General features: G+C 40.3%; 1 protein-coding gene across 5 annotated transcripts in view; it reads right to left on the bottom strand.

The window, feature by feature from the left end:
* Positions 1-38: 38 nt before the first annotated feature.
* lnpk (lunapark, ER junction formation factor) overlaps positions 39-16,799 on the bottom strand; it is a 58,922-nt gene continuing 42,161 nt past the window's right edge. The window contains exons 1-16 of one of the 5 annotated variants that reach the window (XM_044045033.1): positions 15,662-15,798; positions 10,530-10,570; positions 9,754-9,795; positions 9,506-9,556; positions 9,290-9,426; positions 9,090-9,148; positions 8,749-8,789; positions 8,546-8,629; positions 8,367-8,418; positions 8,004-8,189; positions 7,366-7,476; positions 7,153-7,258; positions 6,657-6,727; positions 5,927-6,097; positions 4,744-4,839; positions 39-2,754 (exon numbers count right to left, since the gene is read on the bottom strand). In XM_044045033.1, the coding sequence (XP_043900968.1) occupies positions 2,558-2,754; positions 4,744-4,839; positions 5,927-6,097; positions 6,657-6,727; positions 7,153-7,258; positions 7,366-7,476; positions 8,004-8,189; positions 8,367-8,418; positions 8,546-8,629; positions 8,749-8,789; positions 9,090-9,148; positions 9,290-9,426; positions 9,506-9,556; positions 9,754-9,795; positions 10,530-10,556 (1,431 nt within the window). In that variant the 5' untranslated portion in view covers positions 10,557-10,570; positions 15,662-15,798 and the 3' untranslated portion in view covers positions 39-2,557. Of the gene's footprint in view, positions 2,755-4,743; positions 4,840-5,926; positions 6,098-6,656; positions 6,728-7,152; positions 7,259-7,365; positions 7,477-8,003; positions 8,190-8,366; positions 8,419-8,545; positions 8,630-8,748; positions 8,790-9,089; positions 9,149-9,289; positions 9,427-9,505; positions 9,557-9,753; positions 9,796-10,529; positions 10,571-11,955; positions 12,015-15,661; positions 15,799-16,799 lie in introns of those variants that run through there. The other 4 variants (XM_044045036.1, XM_044045034.1, XM_044045038.1 and 1 more) reach the window with 4 other exon arrangements.

The following is a 16,799-nucleotide window of genomic DNA, read 5'->3' as shown; positions in this document are numbered from 1 at the left end:
GGACAATAATGCATTTTGGATTCACGAAAGTGCAATTGTTTTCTTTTGTTGTTATAAGAACTTTATTAGACGTACTATGCCTGCACTTGACAGGAGTACTGGCAGGAATGTACCAGCTAAACACAATATAGTGAGGTGGTAAAGGTGCCATGATGCAACCATTCGCTGTTGCTAGAGAGACAGGGGCCTCATGCAAGGAAACAATTGGAATAAAATCAAATGTAAAGCTGTGGTGGCAGGTGACATGTAATCCACAGCGTGGTCTTTCCTCAACAAATAACATTAATCCAATCCTGCCCAGTACTGATTCAGAGTCTAAAATCCTTCTGACAAATCTTTGCCAAAGGATTCTGGGTTGCTGCAGGTTTTGAAAGGTCAAAAACTAAAAAGAAACATGGACATATTTTTTGGGTGCATGTGTAAAAACAAGGATACTTGTGCTGTTCACAGCACCATCTTTGCTTCTGGGTCTTCGACAAAGGGGTAGATTTCACTGTGAATAATGAATATATCAGCAGCAACCAAGGCAAATGTCATGATGGCACCACAGCTATCATGTTGGTATTTCTATACCTGCTAATCTTCCTGACGCTACAGAACCCAAGTGTGGTAGTTCCAGATAAACAGTGGCGCAATGCTTGAACTACAGGTTAAAACAAAATATGGCCAAATAAATACAAACAGAAAATCAGTGCAATTCATGTCAGAGAATTCAGATAAAACAGCGATGCATTTGGCATATAAAAAAAAAATCACCTGTAGAATCAAGAGTGGCAATGACCGAATAGAGAAAATGGCAGTTGTAGCTCCATTTTGTTCTGATATGTTTTTCACAGTTAATTCAGTGGCTTCACACTCAGTGATGTCCATCAACATTGATGCACTCAAGGTAATAATTAGCTCAGGTAAAAACCACATCTGAAATAACATTTTTTTTCTTTTTTATAAAAGTGCAAAACAAAAACTTGATGAGGAAAGCAAACTCATCCTGACTCATTCTACACAACCACAGCTAGCAGCATTACCCTCAGTGTTTCAAAGCTGATACCTTACTTCATTTTGAAAGCACTTTGTGAAAAGTGCCATATAAATAAAGATCATTATAATTGTTATTAGGAAATTAGTATTAAAACATAAACAACTCTGCCCTACACACACTTGTCTGTTATGTGTCAACAGTGGATGGCTTCATTTTTTTGTTTGGTTGAAGCACAGATATCAGCATAGTGTGTCAGACAAATGCATAAGCATGTAGGACATTTAACAAGGCTAAAATAAATTGCTATTTGTTCTATAACTTTTGTAATACAATAAAAGCGTAAACACAATAGTCAGTGTACCCATTTCTAGAAGCTAGTTTCTTTTGCTACGGTCATCCTCTTTAACCTTCTTTCATGTGGTTTCACAGCAGTTTGCATCCATGATGTTACACCACTGCCATCTTCTGGACTTAAAAGACTCCTACATTATCCAGCCACATTGTACCCTGACCATTGTCACCACACTCAAGCACAGAGTAAACATCTCTTACTAGACCCCAATGTTGCTGCCACTTATCCATAAATGCCTTATATACCATACACCCCCCCTCTGATTTGGACTGTTTGACTGTGCTATCTATGGAAACAGTGCTACTGGTGATTTAAGCACAACTGCAGTGTGTGCATTTGCTCCAAATGCACACACTGCAGTTGATTGTTAGTATACAATTTAAAGCCCGTCTGGTCAGAGAGAAGGTGCTCAAATATATATATAAAAAAGAAACACTCAAGAAATTACAATAAAATATGTGCAAGCATCAGTGCTTGGGAGTAAAAGTTTGGGGCGAAAAGTCTGACTAAGGGATTAAAACTAGGAAGAGAAAAAAGCTACAGCCAAACCTTGAAACTTGTATCTGTATACTGTAAACACAACTGAGCATGTCCTGATTCACTGAAGGTTTGTTTTTAAATGCACTTTGTTTCTCCTTAACCTCAGTGAGAACTAGTGGAGTGAAAATAAGGTTCCAGGAAGAAATTTAGATTTCATTTTGAGTTTGTCCATCTAAAATCATAACACTTTTCATTAACATTATATAACAGCCAGCAACTTAAAACCTAAAAAAAACCTATGTGAATCTTAAAATATTAAAACTGAGTCAGATTGTCACCATGTAACGACATACAGACCAGCATTAGTAAACATACTACTCTAGTGAGGATCAGCCTTAGGATTAAAACTACAATCATCAACATGTTTGCAGGGAGCCAGTCAAACTGTCAAGGCCATGCTATGTTGGCATGAGTCAAGCAATATTGATGGACCATATCAAAATATTAAATATTTTTAAAGAATCATCTCCTCAGAGTCTTACCTATGTTGGTCTTTTTGTGATGAATAACTAAATTGCAGTTGAAATTGGTTTTTGGTTACAAGGACGAAAGATCAGATCAAACTATCCTAGTCCATTTGTCTTGCTTTAAATGTCACCCGTCTGTCATGGCCAACAACAACAACAACTTTAGCATGGACAGATTGATCAGACACCCCTGATCATCCTCTTCTGGATGTCCTGCAGCTACGCTGGTCGAGACTCTGTCTCATAAGGGGCGCGTTGTGTCTCCTCTACCATCTCCTCTTCTTCCTCCTCCTCCTCCTCCTCTTCCTCCTCCTGATTTAGCTCTTCCTCTTCTTGCTGATGCAGCTGCTCTTCTGACTGACTTTCATTCACTACTTCTTTAGTGGATTCTGCATCTTCTTCCATTTCTTTCTCATCTAAAGAGAGATGATATCGGTAAAACAGAATAACAGCAATCAGCAAAGAGACAGAAGACGTTGGGAGACGGTATCAAACATAATTAGAATGATTTAGAATACAATAAAATGATTGTGAAATTTGCAGCATTGGAAGGAGACGAACAGAAAAGCTGCCACCACTGACAATACAGTTTTCACAATGCAGAGAATTTGAACTGATCAACATTGCCAGAGACACTGATGTTATACATGATTGATTGTATGATGTGATTATATGAGTTGAAGTCAGGGCTGATTGTGCCATGCAAACCCTCCTCACCAAAGCCCGGTTTCCACGAAGCAGTACAGTTCAATTCAGTTTGGTGCATCATGCAATTATGTGTCCATCGTCAAACGTTGAGGAGGATACCAGAGTAAACAATCTCTGCCGTGCCACATTTTGGCATCATTCCACTGGGGTAGCAAATGCATATTGCAGTGGATTGATATGTTAGCAGGGAATCATCACAGAACATCAGCCGTGTTTTTCTGTGCATCTTCTTCTTGTGATAAACAGCCACTTGCCAAGAAGAAACAACACAGAACACTGACTGTCCTCCATTGTTGCTCTTTGTTTTTTTGTCACTTTGTGGAATTTGTTGGTGAGCTGCACTGTCTCGAGCTGTTATGAAGCGACTTAATTGACTTATCCTGCTTACAGAGCCCACACGCCAGATCAAGGTGTACAGTTCCAAACCACTCAGTGGTGAGCTGAACTACAGTATACTGCTTGGTGGAAATGAGGTTCTAGATCCCAGATCGGGACACGGATAAAGAGATTTTAACGACTTAATCTACACCATATTAAGTGTCACAAGCTTATGAATAAGTTAGCCGTTTTATCTTGCCATTATACAGTCTTTTCTGACTGGAAACTGAAGTCTGTTCCATTTTGTAAAACACTCACTCCCCACACCAAAGGCCATAGAGAAAATCAGTGTTGTTAGATTGTAGGGGCACAGGAGCTGCCAGTCTACTGTTTGTTTGGTTAGTTTTGTTGGTAGTGAGAGTGAGTGTTTTATGGAACAACACACACTTCATTTTCCTGTCGGCAGAGGCTGTCAAATTAAGATGCTTTACACTTAAGCAGTCATTTATTTCATTAAGGAAGCCTTTCATAAGTGGTTAAAATCAGTTTTTCCTGTGTCCCTGTTAACAGCTGTGTTTTCAGTGAAAGCCAGTCTGCTGGGATCTTGCACAGTGCAGACAGCACAGGCTATAAATCAGAAACTCATTTTACCATAATTCAAAAAAACCTGATCGATTATTTAAGTGTTCAGAAGAAAAATCTGAGCTGCATTCAGACAGGAATGATATTCCAGGGGGGGACTGGTTCATTATGTCAGTAATTTCTTTGAGTCAAACTTTCTGAACTGAAGTTTAGATGTGAAAACAATCAGTGTCTTAGCACAGACAGTACATACGACACTATAACTAAAGCTGGGACAAGTGAGTAAAAAAGTATGAGGCAAAAAATAGTGTTCATAATAAAATTACTCAAGCTCCCCTTGAGAAATAGATCCCATCTGAACAAGGAGGGTTCAATGTCCAGACATAAAATTGTACTGTAGTGTAAGTGAAAATTATATAAAACAGTAATATTTTGATTAAATTAATTTGAGGAAGACCTAAATATTTTTTGGCATTTGTTAGAAATCATCATAAAACAAGGCAACTCAGACAATATGAGATTAACTGTCAACAGAAACATGATTTTTTTCAGAGAAGAGAAAGGAATTTTGATTTTCAATCATTGTCGTTTGCTTAAATTGTAAGAAAATACAATCCGTTTCCATGGTTGTTTTAGTTCGATTAATAAGCAATTTGGGTGAAGTTACATGCCTGCATTCTACAATATTATGGACTCTACAGTGAATAAAACTGACCCATTCAAGAGAAATCAAATTGATTAAATCAGTTCTAATTAAGCCAGATCAGACATTGCACAAAGAGGAGGGGCTGGGGAACCTGGACTCTGCGGAGGTCGGGTCTGGGGGTTCTTTGGATGCTGGATCTGGAAAGTGGAGAAGCTGTGGACCAGATTCCATGGAGCTGGAGCCTTGGCTAGAGGCAAGACCACACAGTTACACCTCTACTGGTCTCTGTGACGCTACACTAGAAATGAGCAGTGGAACTTTGATGAAAGCGGAATTTCACCAATTGACACTGTTGAGGGAACTAAAAACATGCTCAGATCTTGTTGCTTCTACTTCTACACTAGGGTTGCAACGATTCATCGATTAATCAATTACTAAATTAATCGTCAACTCATTTTATAGTGGATTAATTCATTCAATGTTTTTTTTTTATGATTAAAACAAGTTCTATTTTTGGTCAGCTTCTTAAATGTGAATATTTTCCATTTTGTTCGCTTCATATACCAAAGAAATCATTAAGACTTCCATTTGCAGACAAAACAGGTTTGAAATCAATTAATCCTCAGATTAATCGATTATAAAATAATCGTTAGTTGCAGCCCTACTTCAAATTCTTTTGGAACTCAATTTCCAAATGATACCCGTTTACTAGATCTATATTTACCAATTATTTAAATGCCAACAGGGAAATTAATATGTTTATATTTCCTTCCTACTAGTTAAATCTTGTTGGACAACAATGACAATAATCATTAAAAGGTGACTGTACCCATTAAAAAAAGTTTTGGTGACGGGATACAACTTTTCAACTGTTTCACTTGGTTAAAAAATAATGAGAACAATAGAGATGGTCGCTCTCATCAGAAACTCCCTTCCAGTTGTATCTGCTGGCTCTTTTTCATAAAAGACAAAGGGATAAATGTTGGCATCATTTAAGTTAAGAAAATAATCAAACACACAACAAATGAGATGGTTAAGTGAAGCACTGTACTAAGAAGCAATTTATCATGAGAGGTTAGGACATGAAATGAGTGACAAAGATGTGGCAGGTCTCTCTCAGGTGTGTAATATTAACACTCAGGTCTTAATTCTTGCCCAGCACGGAAATTTCTGTGCTTCATCAGACCTGATTTACTTTCCTATGTTTTCATATATTTATTTTTCACTCAAACAATGTCTGATTTGTATTCTATGAATCAGTTGTAAGTCCTAAACTTAAAGACAAACTTAAAGAGTTTTGGTTTGGTTTGCTGCTTGTGTGTGCTTGTCTGTACCTCCAGAGGGGGGCGCACTCTCTTCTGTGTCTGTTGCAGAACGCAGTCTTGGCCCAGGTGAATGTGATTCTGACCGAAGTCTCCTCTCAAAGCTGAACTCTGGAAGCCTTGGAGCCTGAGGACGTGTCTTCCTAGCCGGATTCAGGAAGTAGCAATATGCACAACGAAATGCTGCAGGGAGAGGGACCAAGACAAAAATATAATTGTGTGAAGTGAGGACATTTCCAAAATGTGTGAATCCACTTTGCAGTACAAAGTTACAATCTGTAACTTTTGGTGTTGTTTATGTTATTATTCTGCCTCTGTTTGGCCTTGTGAACAAAAACCATGAAATATTTACAAGTTGTTTCCTTTATCTGAAAGCAGGCACTGTCAAGCAATGCTATCAGACCTGACTGAGGGAGCATTCATGTGTATACACCAGCAACACAGGGGCAGACATGGACAAGAAACATTTACTCAGTCAAATTTTGAGCAGTAGAATTCACTTCTGAATCTTTTGGTGGGCACCTAAGCGTGTTTTCTGTCATACACCAACCTGTTTTCAGCCGTCTGTCTCTACTAATGTCGTGTTGCTGTTGCCTACATTTGTCTTGGCATAAAACAAATCACTTCCTGTGAGCAGCGGTACGAGAAAGCAGCACGGCAGCGCAAGACTCAGGTGACAATGGTTTGAATGTAACAGATAGAACCCCACGACAGTTTAATTCCAGTGAGTTTGTGTCCTTACCCAAGTATTCAAACTCTTCTTTCAGAGCCATGCCATTGTGAGAAAAACACTGCTGGCAGATTAATGCGTATCTGTAGGACAGAAGGTGGAATAGAGGCAGAGAGACAATTTGATTCAAGAGTTGTGACTTTGAAAAGGCTCGAGGGCTAAATTGCTATTGCTATCACTTCACAATCCTATACACCTGTAGTAGACCTGGTTTGACAATTTCTGAACAACACACAACCAATAAATGACTACGCCAGTCCACAAAGTACTTTACATCATATGTAGAATTATCACCTCATGGCTGCATTCCTCTGCCAATCAATCAAGCTGTATGCAATCTCCCCTTTTGTACCTGAATAATAGCATTGAATAAAGGCCACAAAGGGCTTTTGCAGAAAATGATAATTTTACATTGAGGCTGACCCTTGACATGTTGGACTTAAACCTTCATGACTTATTAAATGTTTCTAGTTATCGTGGGCATGAAAGGCAGAAAAAGGGTCTTTACCTGTTCTGCGGTCCGTCCCCTACCAGGTACTCAATGACTCGATCTACAGCTCCTCTGTCTCTGGGGAGAATAGGTCTTGCTAATGGAGGACCTGGAGGGTGCATGCCTGCAGAAACAGTCCAAACGGTAAGGAACTATACGCTCTGAATAGATTTACTGTTTCAATCCAAGTAGCCTGAAATTTATGCTGACTGTTGTAACTTTACAACTTACCCACTCCTGGTATTGGAGAGCAGTGGACCCTGGGTACTGCCCCTTGTAGAACTGAGGGAGACAGAGCAGATCTCTCGGGTGGTCCTCCTGGAGCTGAGAGAGGGATAGGTTCTGTAGGGAGAGCAACTTGTAATAAAGACATACTAATGTCTAAAAAAAAGTCAAAAGGTACCTGTATTTCTAGTCCAATTTAGCTGCCTTTGACTTAGAACTATGATCATGACCTGGATGCCCAAGTTCATAGAGACCACAAAAACTATTTTCTCATTCCAGAAAATGTCCAGACCTGATTCTCTATCATTGTTCACCTTTCACACATCCAGAGACTGTCTGAATAAAATCCATCAAATGTAAATCAATGTATACCAACTCCAGTCACTTGCTGTGAGATTTGACATTTTAACTTTATAAATCCCTGTGGGGAAATTTTGCTTACTTGCTTTACCAACAAGAAACTTTCCAAGAAACCAGGAGCAGTGGACAGACACCAAGAACCACATGGAGAAGCAATGAGGATTGAGTACCTTGCTCAGGGTTGTAAACAACAACCCTCCAGTGAATCCACTTGGCCATAGGCTGCCCACTTACATTTACTGGAAAATATACTTCATGGTAAATATCTCTGCATCTCCCCTTACCCACAGGTGTGCCCCCTGGTCCCAATGGGGTCCTTGCTACAGGTACTGGAGTCATTGCCATGGCAACTGGTGCACCCATTGGTGTAGCCATTGGTGTAGCCATTGGTGCAGCCATTGGTGCAGCCATTGGCGTACCCATTGGCGTACCCATTGGCATGGGTCTAATTGCAACCCTTTGTCTGAGCTCTGCATAGAGGAAAGAGAATCATTACAGGATTGATCGTTTACAGACGCAGTAAAACTTTTTTAACCTCAGTGTAGCTCTGGGTGAAACTCTGGCCCATACAACACAACCAAGCTAACTTTAAAATGTAATGCTTTTGCTTTCTGCTGTGTATGTCTAGTATATGAAGTGTGTCACACCTTGCCCTGCCCTGGGAAGCATCTGAGGAAGCACTGGAGTCAACTCCAGCTCCTACAAAACAACAGCAAACAAAGCGACCATAACTTAACTCAGTTAAACAACAGATCGATTGAACATACAACTATTACAACATAAACATACAGCTGTAACAAAAACTAAAGTACACAACAGCACTCACAGCCCTCCTCCTAGATTCAGGATCAAAGCGCTCCAGGATGAGTTTGGCATTTTTATATGTCTCTGTCTCCATGACTTCTTCCAGCTGCAAACACAAACCACAGAAACGTACGTTGTAATACGCAGAATGAGTTGTGGTCACTTAGTTAAGACTCAGTCACAACAATGACTCTTAAATGAAAGGGTGACAAATTGAAAGCTTACAATCTTTCTCTTGAAATCCTTTAAATCTTCTAGTTTATCATCTGAAAAACAGAAACATGAACTTTACTCATCCCAGTTTATCCGCAATCAATCCCTGAAAATCTATTTTGACAGACATATTCAAAAGGTGGAGGACACATATATTAATAAGTTCACTGGTTTGTACTATTATTACCATCAAGGTTTATTTGAGATATTGTATTTTTACAGTGCTGATTAATTTGATTACAGCTTTTAATGAAAGGCAATAATCAATGTAGTTTCAAATGATACTGTTCAACATGAGACAACAGAACAGTTTACAACCGTAACAAATGTACGAAAATAGAGTTTCAACTTACTGTTTCTCTCTGTGCGTTTGTAAAAGAGGAAAATCAGTAATTTCCTGACAAACCACACCCTGGTGACGGAAAAGAAAAAGAAGCCAAGTAAAAATGTTTTCACAACCACAATCAAATAAAATGCAAAAATACCAAACATACAAATAGTGACACTTTGTACAAGATTAAGAAGGATCTTAGCAAACAACATGGGCACTCACAGCACAGGGTATATGAAGAAAGGCAGCGCCATGGCCAGTCTGTGCAACCATTGCTCAGGCAGGTAGAGGCAGTAAACAACCAGAGAGGTCAGGAGGTATAGGACTGACGAGTAGAGAAGCAACCGGCCGACCCACAGCTGCAGACAGAGTCCCACAATTACAGTGATGAAGAATATGAAACGACAACGCATTGTTGTTGATGTTTGGCAATTTCACCTTTCGCAGACGTTGGTTTTTGGCTCTGAACTCTTCCAGCTCTTTAATCTCCTACAAGGGAAGCAAGGAGGCCAAAGATTATGTAAACAGTGCAGTGGTTCTCAAACGATCTGATGTTTCAGTTAGAGTTAATCAACTTCGGGTTTCTAAGTTAATAAATAAAATACTATCCATTAAGAAAATATCAATCTGCAAACTGGACTTGTAGGCATATTAACTGTGCTTAAATTATAGTGTTTAACCAGTACCTTGTCCAGGATCTCCAGTTGCTCCACTGTGGTTGGCTTTGTCTTGATTGAGGATAAACATCAGTAAATCATTAGGAAGTTCATATAGTATAGTATAGTATATTATCATATAGTAACATATAAACCAAAGCGAATCACCATTCTCTACATCTGTACCTATGTATATCCCAGTGTGTATATACTTCCTTCTCTCTTTCTGAAAAATGAAAACATAAAAAAGGGTTTCTCTTTCTATTGCTTTATCCCTCTCTTGCTGCCTATGTGTCAGGTGACCTTGCTTAACCTTTGACTTCTCTAGTATGTCCAAAAATAGCATATGTATTCCATCTAGCCTGGTACAGGAATCAGTGTGTGGACAGCTAACAAACACAAATTATCTCAAAAATATTGTTGTCGTCCAATATAAACAATATAAAAATCCTTCTTTCAGTACAATTAAAGAAAAAAACTGCTTGCCTTTAAAAGGTCCAGCTGAACACAAGTGTGTCAGATTTTTATACACACTGGACCTTTGAAGCAAAAACTCTTGATAATGTTTGTTGATCTTGTAGAATATTGTTATGCACTAATGATATAGTAAAAAAAGTAAAATAAAATTGTTGTAATTGCTGTTGTAAAATGTTTATTAAGATTTTATGAAAGCTATACCAACTTCTCATAACTGCTATATTATGGTTTATTGTAGCTTTAATTCTGTTTCATTTTGCAGCGTTAACGGCTCCATTTCACATTTTTTTCTTATATGTGTGCCTATTATTTTTCAGTAATCCACATACCTTCCATCGAGATATCAGTGCCCCCATGATGGTTATTACGGCTGTGAACAGAAGGTCTCTGTTAAAGGAGTTTGAAACAATCAACGCACATGATCTTATAGTTACACAATGTATAACACCACTAAGTCCTAGGGTATGCTATAATATACATAGCCAAGTCTATCCCTGCTGTGACTTTGATCTACTTAAAAGCTGCTCAAACAACTGTTTTATCGAGGACACATTTTGTTTATTTTTCCCAATACTGCTCAATCTATTCATCTGTAACATCTATAAACCTCCCTCTGCACCTGCTGAATCTTTTGATTGCAGAAATGCCCTATAAATTCAATTTGGTGCAAAAATTTAACTCAAAGTATATTTAGACACAGAGATAATGCATTGGACATATTCCCAGTTATTATAAGTAATTATATCCAGTCATTATAATGTGACAATATTGTTAAATGTAAATATTTTTGCTATATTATAACATTATTCCTTTGCTCCATATCACAAATAAATCATTACAACTGAATAATTTTGGTTTGTTAACAAAAAAACTAATCGTATCTGCAGTAGGGTTATTGTTATTGTTGCTGGGTTTACAAGCAAATACAAGCAAGTCATGATGAGCAACGTTTTTGCATGACTTGTAGGAATCAACCCAAAATACCCTACATGGCATTAATATACAATGAAATTGTTACAATTTACCTCAACTGACTAGATATATGTTGAATTTAATTTTGCATTACAAGTTTATTTCTTGTCAACAAGGTATTGGTTAGATGAGTATTTCCCAATCCTGGTCCTCAGGGACCACGGTCCTGCATGTTTTAGATTTTTCCCTGCTCCAACACACCTGATTCAAATGAGTGGGTTGTCAGGCTTTTGCAGAACTTGATGATGTGCTGACTATTTGAATTTAAAACATGCAGGGCAGGGGTCCCCGAGGACCAGGATTGGTTAACACTGAGTTAGAAACTGCATCTGTAACATCTGTAAGTGAAAGAGGAATACGGTTTATGTTTATGGTCTCAGGGTAGACGCACATGATATGAAAAAAATGATTAAGAACTCCAGGATAGTAAATCATTTTCTGTTTAGCTTTGTCCCAATAAATGAGAGATTGAATGGTGACATATTCATGTTGATAGCAATGAAGCTAACGTTAGCTCCTCTACAAAACCACGACACTACACCATTGCAAGCAAACAAAGTTAAAAAACACAAAACAAAACACTATGCTAGACAGAAATACTCCAAGATGGCGGCGCGCACGGACGCAGCGGCTCACGGCTCTCCCTTTTTGTGCTATTTTCTGTGTTTTTCGTTCGTGTTTTTCGTAAGTACGTGTTCAAATCGCTGCTATAGCCGTCAGGACTTACTCGACGTTGGTTTTAGGCATAAGTTACCCACCACAAGTGACTTTCAACGAACTCACAATATACCCGACGACGTCGCGAGGCAACCGGGCTCTCCGTGGATTGTTATCGGGTCCGGCAGGCGTCGGAGACGGCGGAGGGAGAGAAAGCAGAAGCGAGGACGCCGGTCAGGCCTGTTGGTGAAACTCAGGACACAGCCACACAAGCCTCCCCTACCCAGCTTGTTCCTCACAAACGCGAGATCTATGGTTCACAAGATGGACGAGCTGGAACTACAGTTGGCTGGGAATCGCTATGTTAAGAACTGCTGTGTTGTGATTATAACCGAAACCTGGCTTCACCCGCGGATCCCCGACGCCGCAGTAGAGCTAGCTAGCCGCTCTCTCCACCGCTGGGACAGAAACCAAGACTCCGGTAAGAGCAGAGGAGGAGGTCTTTGCATTTACGTACATAATGACTGGTCAAACAATAGCAAAATCATAGATAAACACTGTTCCCCGGACATAGAATACATGTCAGTTAAATGCAGACCACATTATTTACCCAGAGAGCTAACAGTAGTGATAGTTACAGCTGTATACATACCTCCGGATGCTAACGTTAGCATAGCTCTCGCTAGCCTGCTAAAAACAATAAATACACAGCTGCGCGCGCACCCACACGGAGTTCACATTATAGCTGGGGATTTTAATCAGGCGAACCTTAAGACGGTTCTTCCGAAATTTTTTCAGCACGTTAAGTGTCCAACCAGGGGTGCAAACACACTGGATCATGTCTATTCTAACATCAAGCATGCATACAGAGCCATACCACAACCTCATCTAGGCCAGTCAGATCACCTCTCTCTGCTCCTTACCCCGGCATACACCCCTCTCAGGAGGAGAACTACACCTCTCAAAAAGACTGTTACAACCTGGCCGGACGATGCACTCTCTCAGCTACAGGACTGTTATGCGAACACTCAGTGGGAGGTATTTGAACACCAGGACCTGGCAGAGCACACAGAAGCAGTACTGTCATACATCAGGTACTGCATTGGGAACGTCACTGTGGAAAAGAGCATCAGGGTTTTTCCCAACCAGAAACCCTGGATGACCAGCCAGGTCCGAATGCTGCTCAGGAAGCGTGACGCTGCCTTCAAGTCAGGTGACAGGGAACTGTACAGTGCCTCCAGAGCAGACCTGAAGAGAGGAATCAAGGATGCTAAGTCGGCCTACAAGAAGAGGATAGAGGACCACCTCTCTGATAACAACCCGCGACAGGTGTGGCAAGGCATACAGCATATCACAAACTTCAGGGGCTGTAACATCACACCTGGGAACCCAGACGCCTCGCTGGCAGAGGAGCTGAACTGCTTCTTCGCAAGATTTGAGAAAACTGAGCCCCATACAGCCTCACCACCTCCGCAGCCACCAGCACCCAGCACCGTCACACTGACTGTACAGGATTCTGAAGTGAGACGGGTGCTAAGAGCAGTAAACCCAAGGAAGGCAGCTGGCCCGGACGGGATACCAGGGAAGGTGCTCAAAGCCTGTGCAGACCAGCTCTCACAAGTTTTCACCTGCATCTTCAACCGTTCCCTGTCTCAAGCCACCATCCCATCCTGCCTGAAGACAGCTACAATCATCCCCGTGCCAAAGAAATCATCCACAGACAGCCTCAACGACTACCGCCCAGTCGCCCTAACACCGGTCATCATGAAGTGCTTTGAGAGGCTGGTTCTTCACCACATCAAAGACAGCCTTCCTCAGACCTTCGATCCACATCAGTTTGCTTATAGAGCAAACAGATCCACGGAGGATGCCATAGCCATAGCTCTCCACACTGCGCTGAGCCACCTGGAACACCAGGGGAGCTATGTGAGGCTACTCTTCATCGATTACAGCTCAGCCTTCAACACAATCATCCCGGACATTCTGGTCAGTAAACTTGTGGATTTAGGCCTCCACCCACACACCTGTTCATGGATAAAAGACTTCCTCACGAACCGTCCACAGACTGTTAAACTTGGTAACCACATCTCCTCCACCCGCACACTCAGCACCGGCTCTCCACAGGGGTGTGTGCTGAGCCCACTACTGTACTCCCTCTACACCCATGACTGTAGCCCAACCCACCTTGGCAACACCATCGTCAAGTTTGCAGACGACACCACTGTGGTTGGACTAATCTCAGGGGGAGATGAGTCTGCTTACAGGGATGAGATCCTAAAGTTGACAACGTGGTGTTCAGCGAACAACCTGGCACTGAATGCCACAAAGACAAAGGAAATCGTCATCGACTTCAGGAGGCACCGCGCAGACCCAGCTCCCCTCTACATCAACGGTGTCTGTGTAGAGAGGGTCCAGACCTTCAAGTTCCTGGGCACCGTCATCTCGGCTGACCTCTCCTGGACCCCGAACATCACGGAGATCACCAAGAAGGCCCAACAACGCCTGCACTTCCTGAGAGTGCTCAGGAAAAACAACCTGGATGAGAAGCTGCTGGTGAACTTCTACCGCTCTTCCATAGAGAGCCTGCTGCTGTACTGCATCACAGTGTGGTACGCCAGCTGCACTGAAGCAGACAGGAAGGGTCTTCAGAGAGTCATCAACGCAGCACAGAGGATCATCGGCTGCACTCTCCCCTCCCTAAAGGACATTTACCACTCTCGCTGCCTGAACAGAGCGAGGAACATTGTTAAGGACAGTTCCCACCCCGGCTTTCATCTGTTCGACATGCTGCCCTCTGGCAGACGCTACAGGTGTGTCCGAGCTCGGACAAATAGACTTAAGGACAGCTTCTTCCCCAGAGCCATAACCACACTGAACATGGACATGCACTGACCATCCTACCTCTACCACATACTCTCACACATTCTGGCATGTGCAATACTACATTTCATCCTGAAATGCTTATTTATTTAATAATTTACTCCACACTATGCAATACTTATATACTGTGCACTACTTATATTGTATATACAGATTTTTATCCTGCTTAAATTACATTCCAACTGTGCAATATCTGTATTTTTAAATGGTACCCTGCTAAAATCACTTTCATACTGTGTAAATGTTTATATTTCTATTTTTATATACTGCAAAATTACATTTCACTCTGTGATATTTATATTCTATATGCTGCTAAAATCATATCTCACACTGTGATATTTATATTTCTATATTTCATATACTGTTAAAAAAAAAAAAAAATACACTTCACACTGTGGAAATAGTCTTATTTATTATTTTTTATACCCTGCTATGGGTCACGTCTCATAGAAATGCACTTTTTATATTTAAACCCTGATACAGACCTGCTATTTCATATTGTGCAATAAGAATTTGATGGCTGTATATCCTTTTAATGTAGTACGCTGCAACTGAAAACCCACCTCACGTTAACTAGGGTCACTTTTTCTTTTTAATGTCCTTGACCCATACACTGGTTGTTGTTGTTGTTGTTGTTATTGTTCTTCGTTGTTAGCTGTATGCACTTTCAAGGTGAAGTCAAGTAAATCTCGTTGTACAACTTGTATAATGACAATAAAGGCATTCTATTCTATTCTATTCTATTGTATTTACCTTAATTTAAACGTGCAAAATACATCTGTTGTGAAGTTAAACACACCACGCTATTAGTGTTTGTTAACTGACATCCAGTGAGCTACTCCAACACACAGAGAAGCTAGCACCGACATCAACAACAGACTCACACGCTCTCGTTATATTAGTTATCTCCGTTTGACTTTTGTAATCAGCATACGCTGAAATAAATACTTACATTATGCAGTGTTGGCGCGTCACTGTTCAGTCTGACTGACGCTGAAAGAAGCTAACCGCAGACGCTTACTCTACACTGACATCTGCACTTCTCTACTACTGGAGCGAAGCTTGCCGCGACGTTAACACGTAAGGGAAGTACCGTGGACATAGAGATGACGTAACTAGGGGCAAAGGTGGACTTACTTACCCAGAGTCCTTCGCGTTGTAGTTTTTTTGTAGTCGGTACAAACTACTTCGTCGCATTAAATACATTACATGTCGAAATAACTTGCAATTGCGTATTTATTAACTAAATTAATTTTGATAAAAACATGTAAAAATATTTTACTCGCCTTGCTCTTGCCTTGTAAATGTAAATATGCAATGCTGAACACTAAATCTGATGAAATAACAAATGGCCAGGACAACAAAAGAATGCTTATTACAAAATACAAACAATGATTCACAAAAAAGAAATGATGAGGAACATAGTATAGAATAGTTAAATTCTATGTTGTGCTTTTTAATCATTAAAAATGTATTTAAAAAAATACAGTAGTTTATTTTGATACATGTGGCGGCTGTATTTTGTAGTTTACTTTGATACATTTATTAGTTGTGTATTTGGTATTTTAAAATACATTTAAATGCCAAATATGTAAACATATCACGTGTGTCTGCAGGTTCATGCGTTTTACATTTCAATATTTGACCCCTAGATGTCGCAATTTCATTATTTAACATGGCCTTTCTTCATTTTCTGCTGAGCTCAGTGCGAATATGAGCGGAGCCACTGGGTAGAGCACACTGTATTGTATGCATACATTATATGCTTTCTGATCAGGAGCTTTCGAGTCTTTTATGGAACCATTAGAGTAAGTTCAATTAGTGTCATCACTTAAAACAGTATTTCCTTTCCAGGATGTAGTCACTTCTCTGACAATAATGGGCATGTCCTCGTCAAAACAGGTATAACTTTAGCACTTTAGGGGCTCAAATGTACATTTGTAAATTTGAGTTATTGTTGTTTTCATTTAATATTGACTTAAAGTGAATAATTTTACAATAAAATCAGAAGGTCACACATGCACCAAAGCAAAGCAGTGCCCCTGCAGCTCCTCAAAACCCTTAAATGAGTGGTTACAGTGTTGTGATGT

The sequence above is a fragment of the Solea senegalensis genome, linkage group LG15 (assembly GCF_019176455.1).
Source record: "Solea senegalensis isolate Sse05_10M linkage group LG15, IFAPA_SoseM_1, whole genome shotgun sequence".
NCBI classification, from domain to species: domain Eukaryota; kingdom Metazoa; phylum Chordata; class Actinopteri; order Pleuronectiformes; family Soleidae; genus Solea; species Solea senegalensis.
Note: the sequence above shows the minus strand (reverse complement) of the source record. Positions and strands in the feature narration are given on the sequence as shown.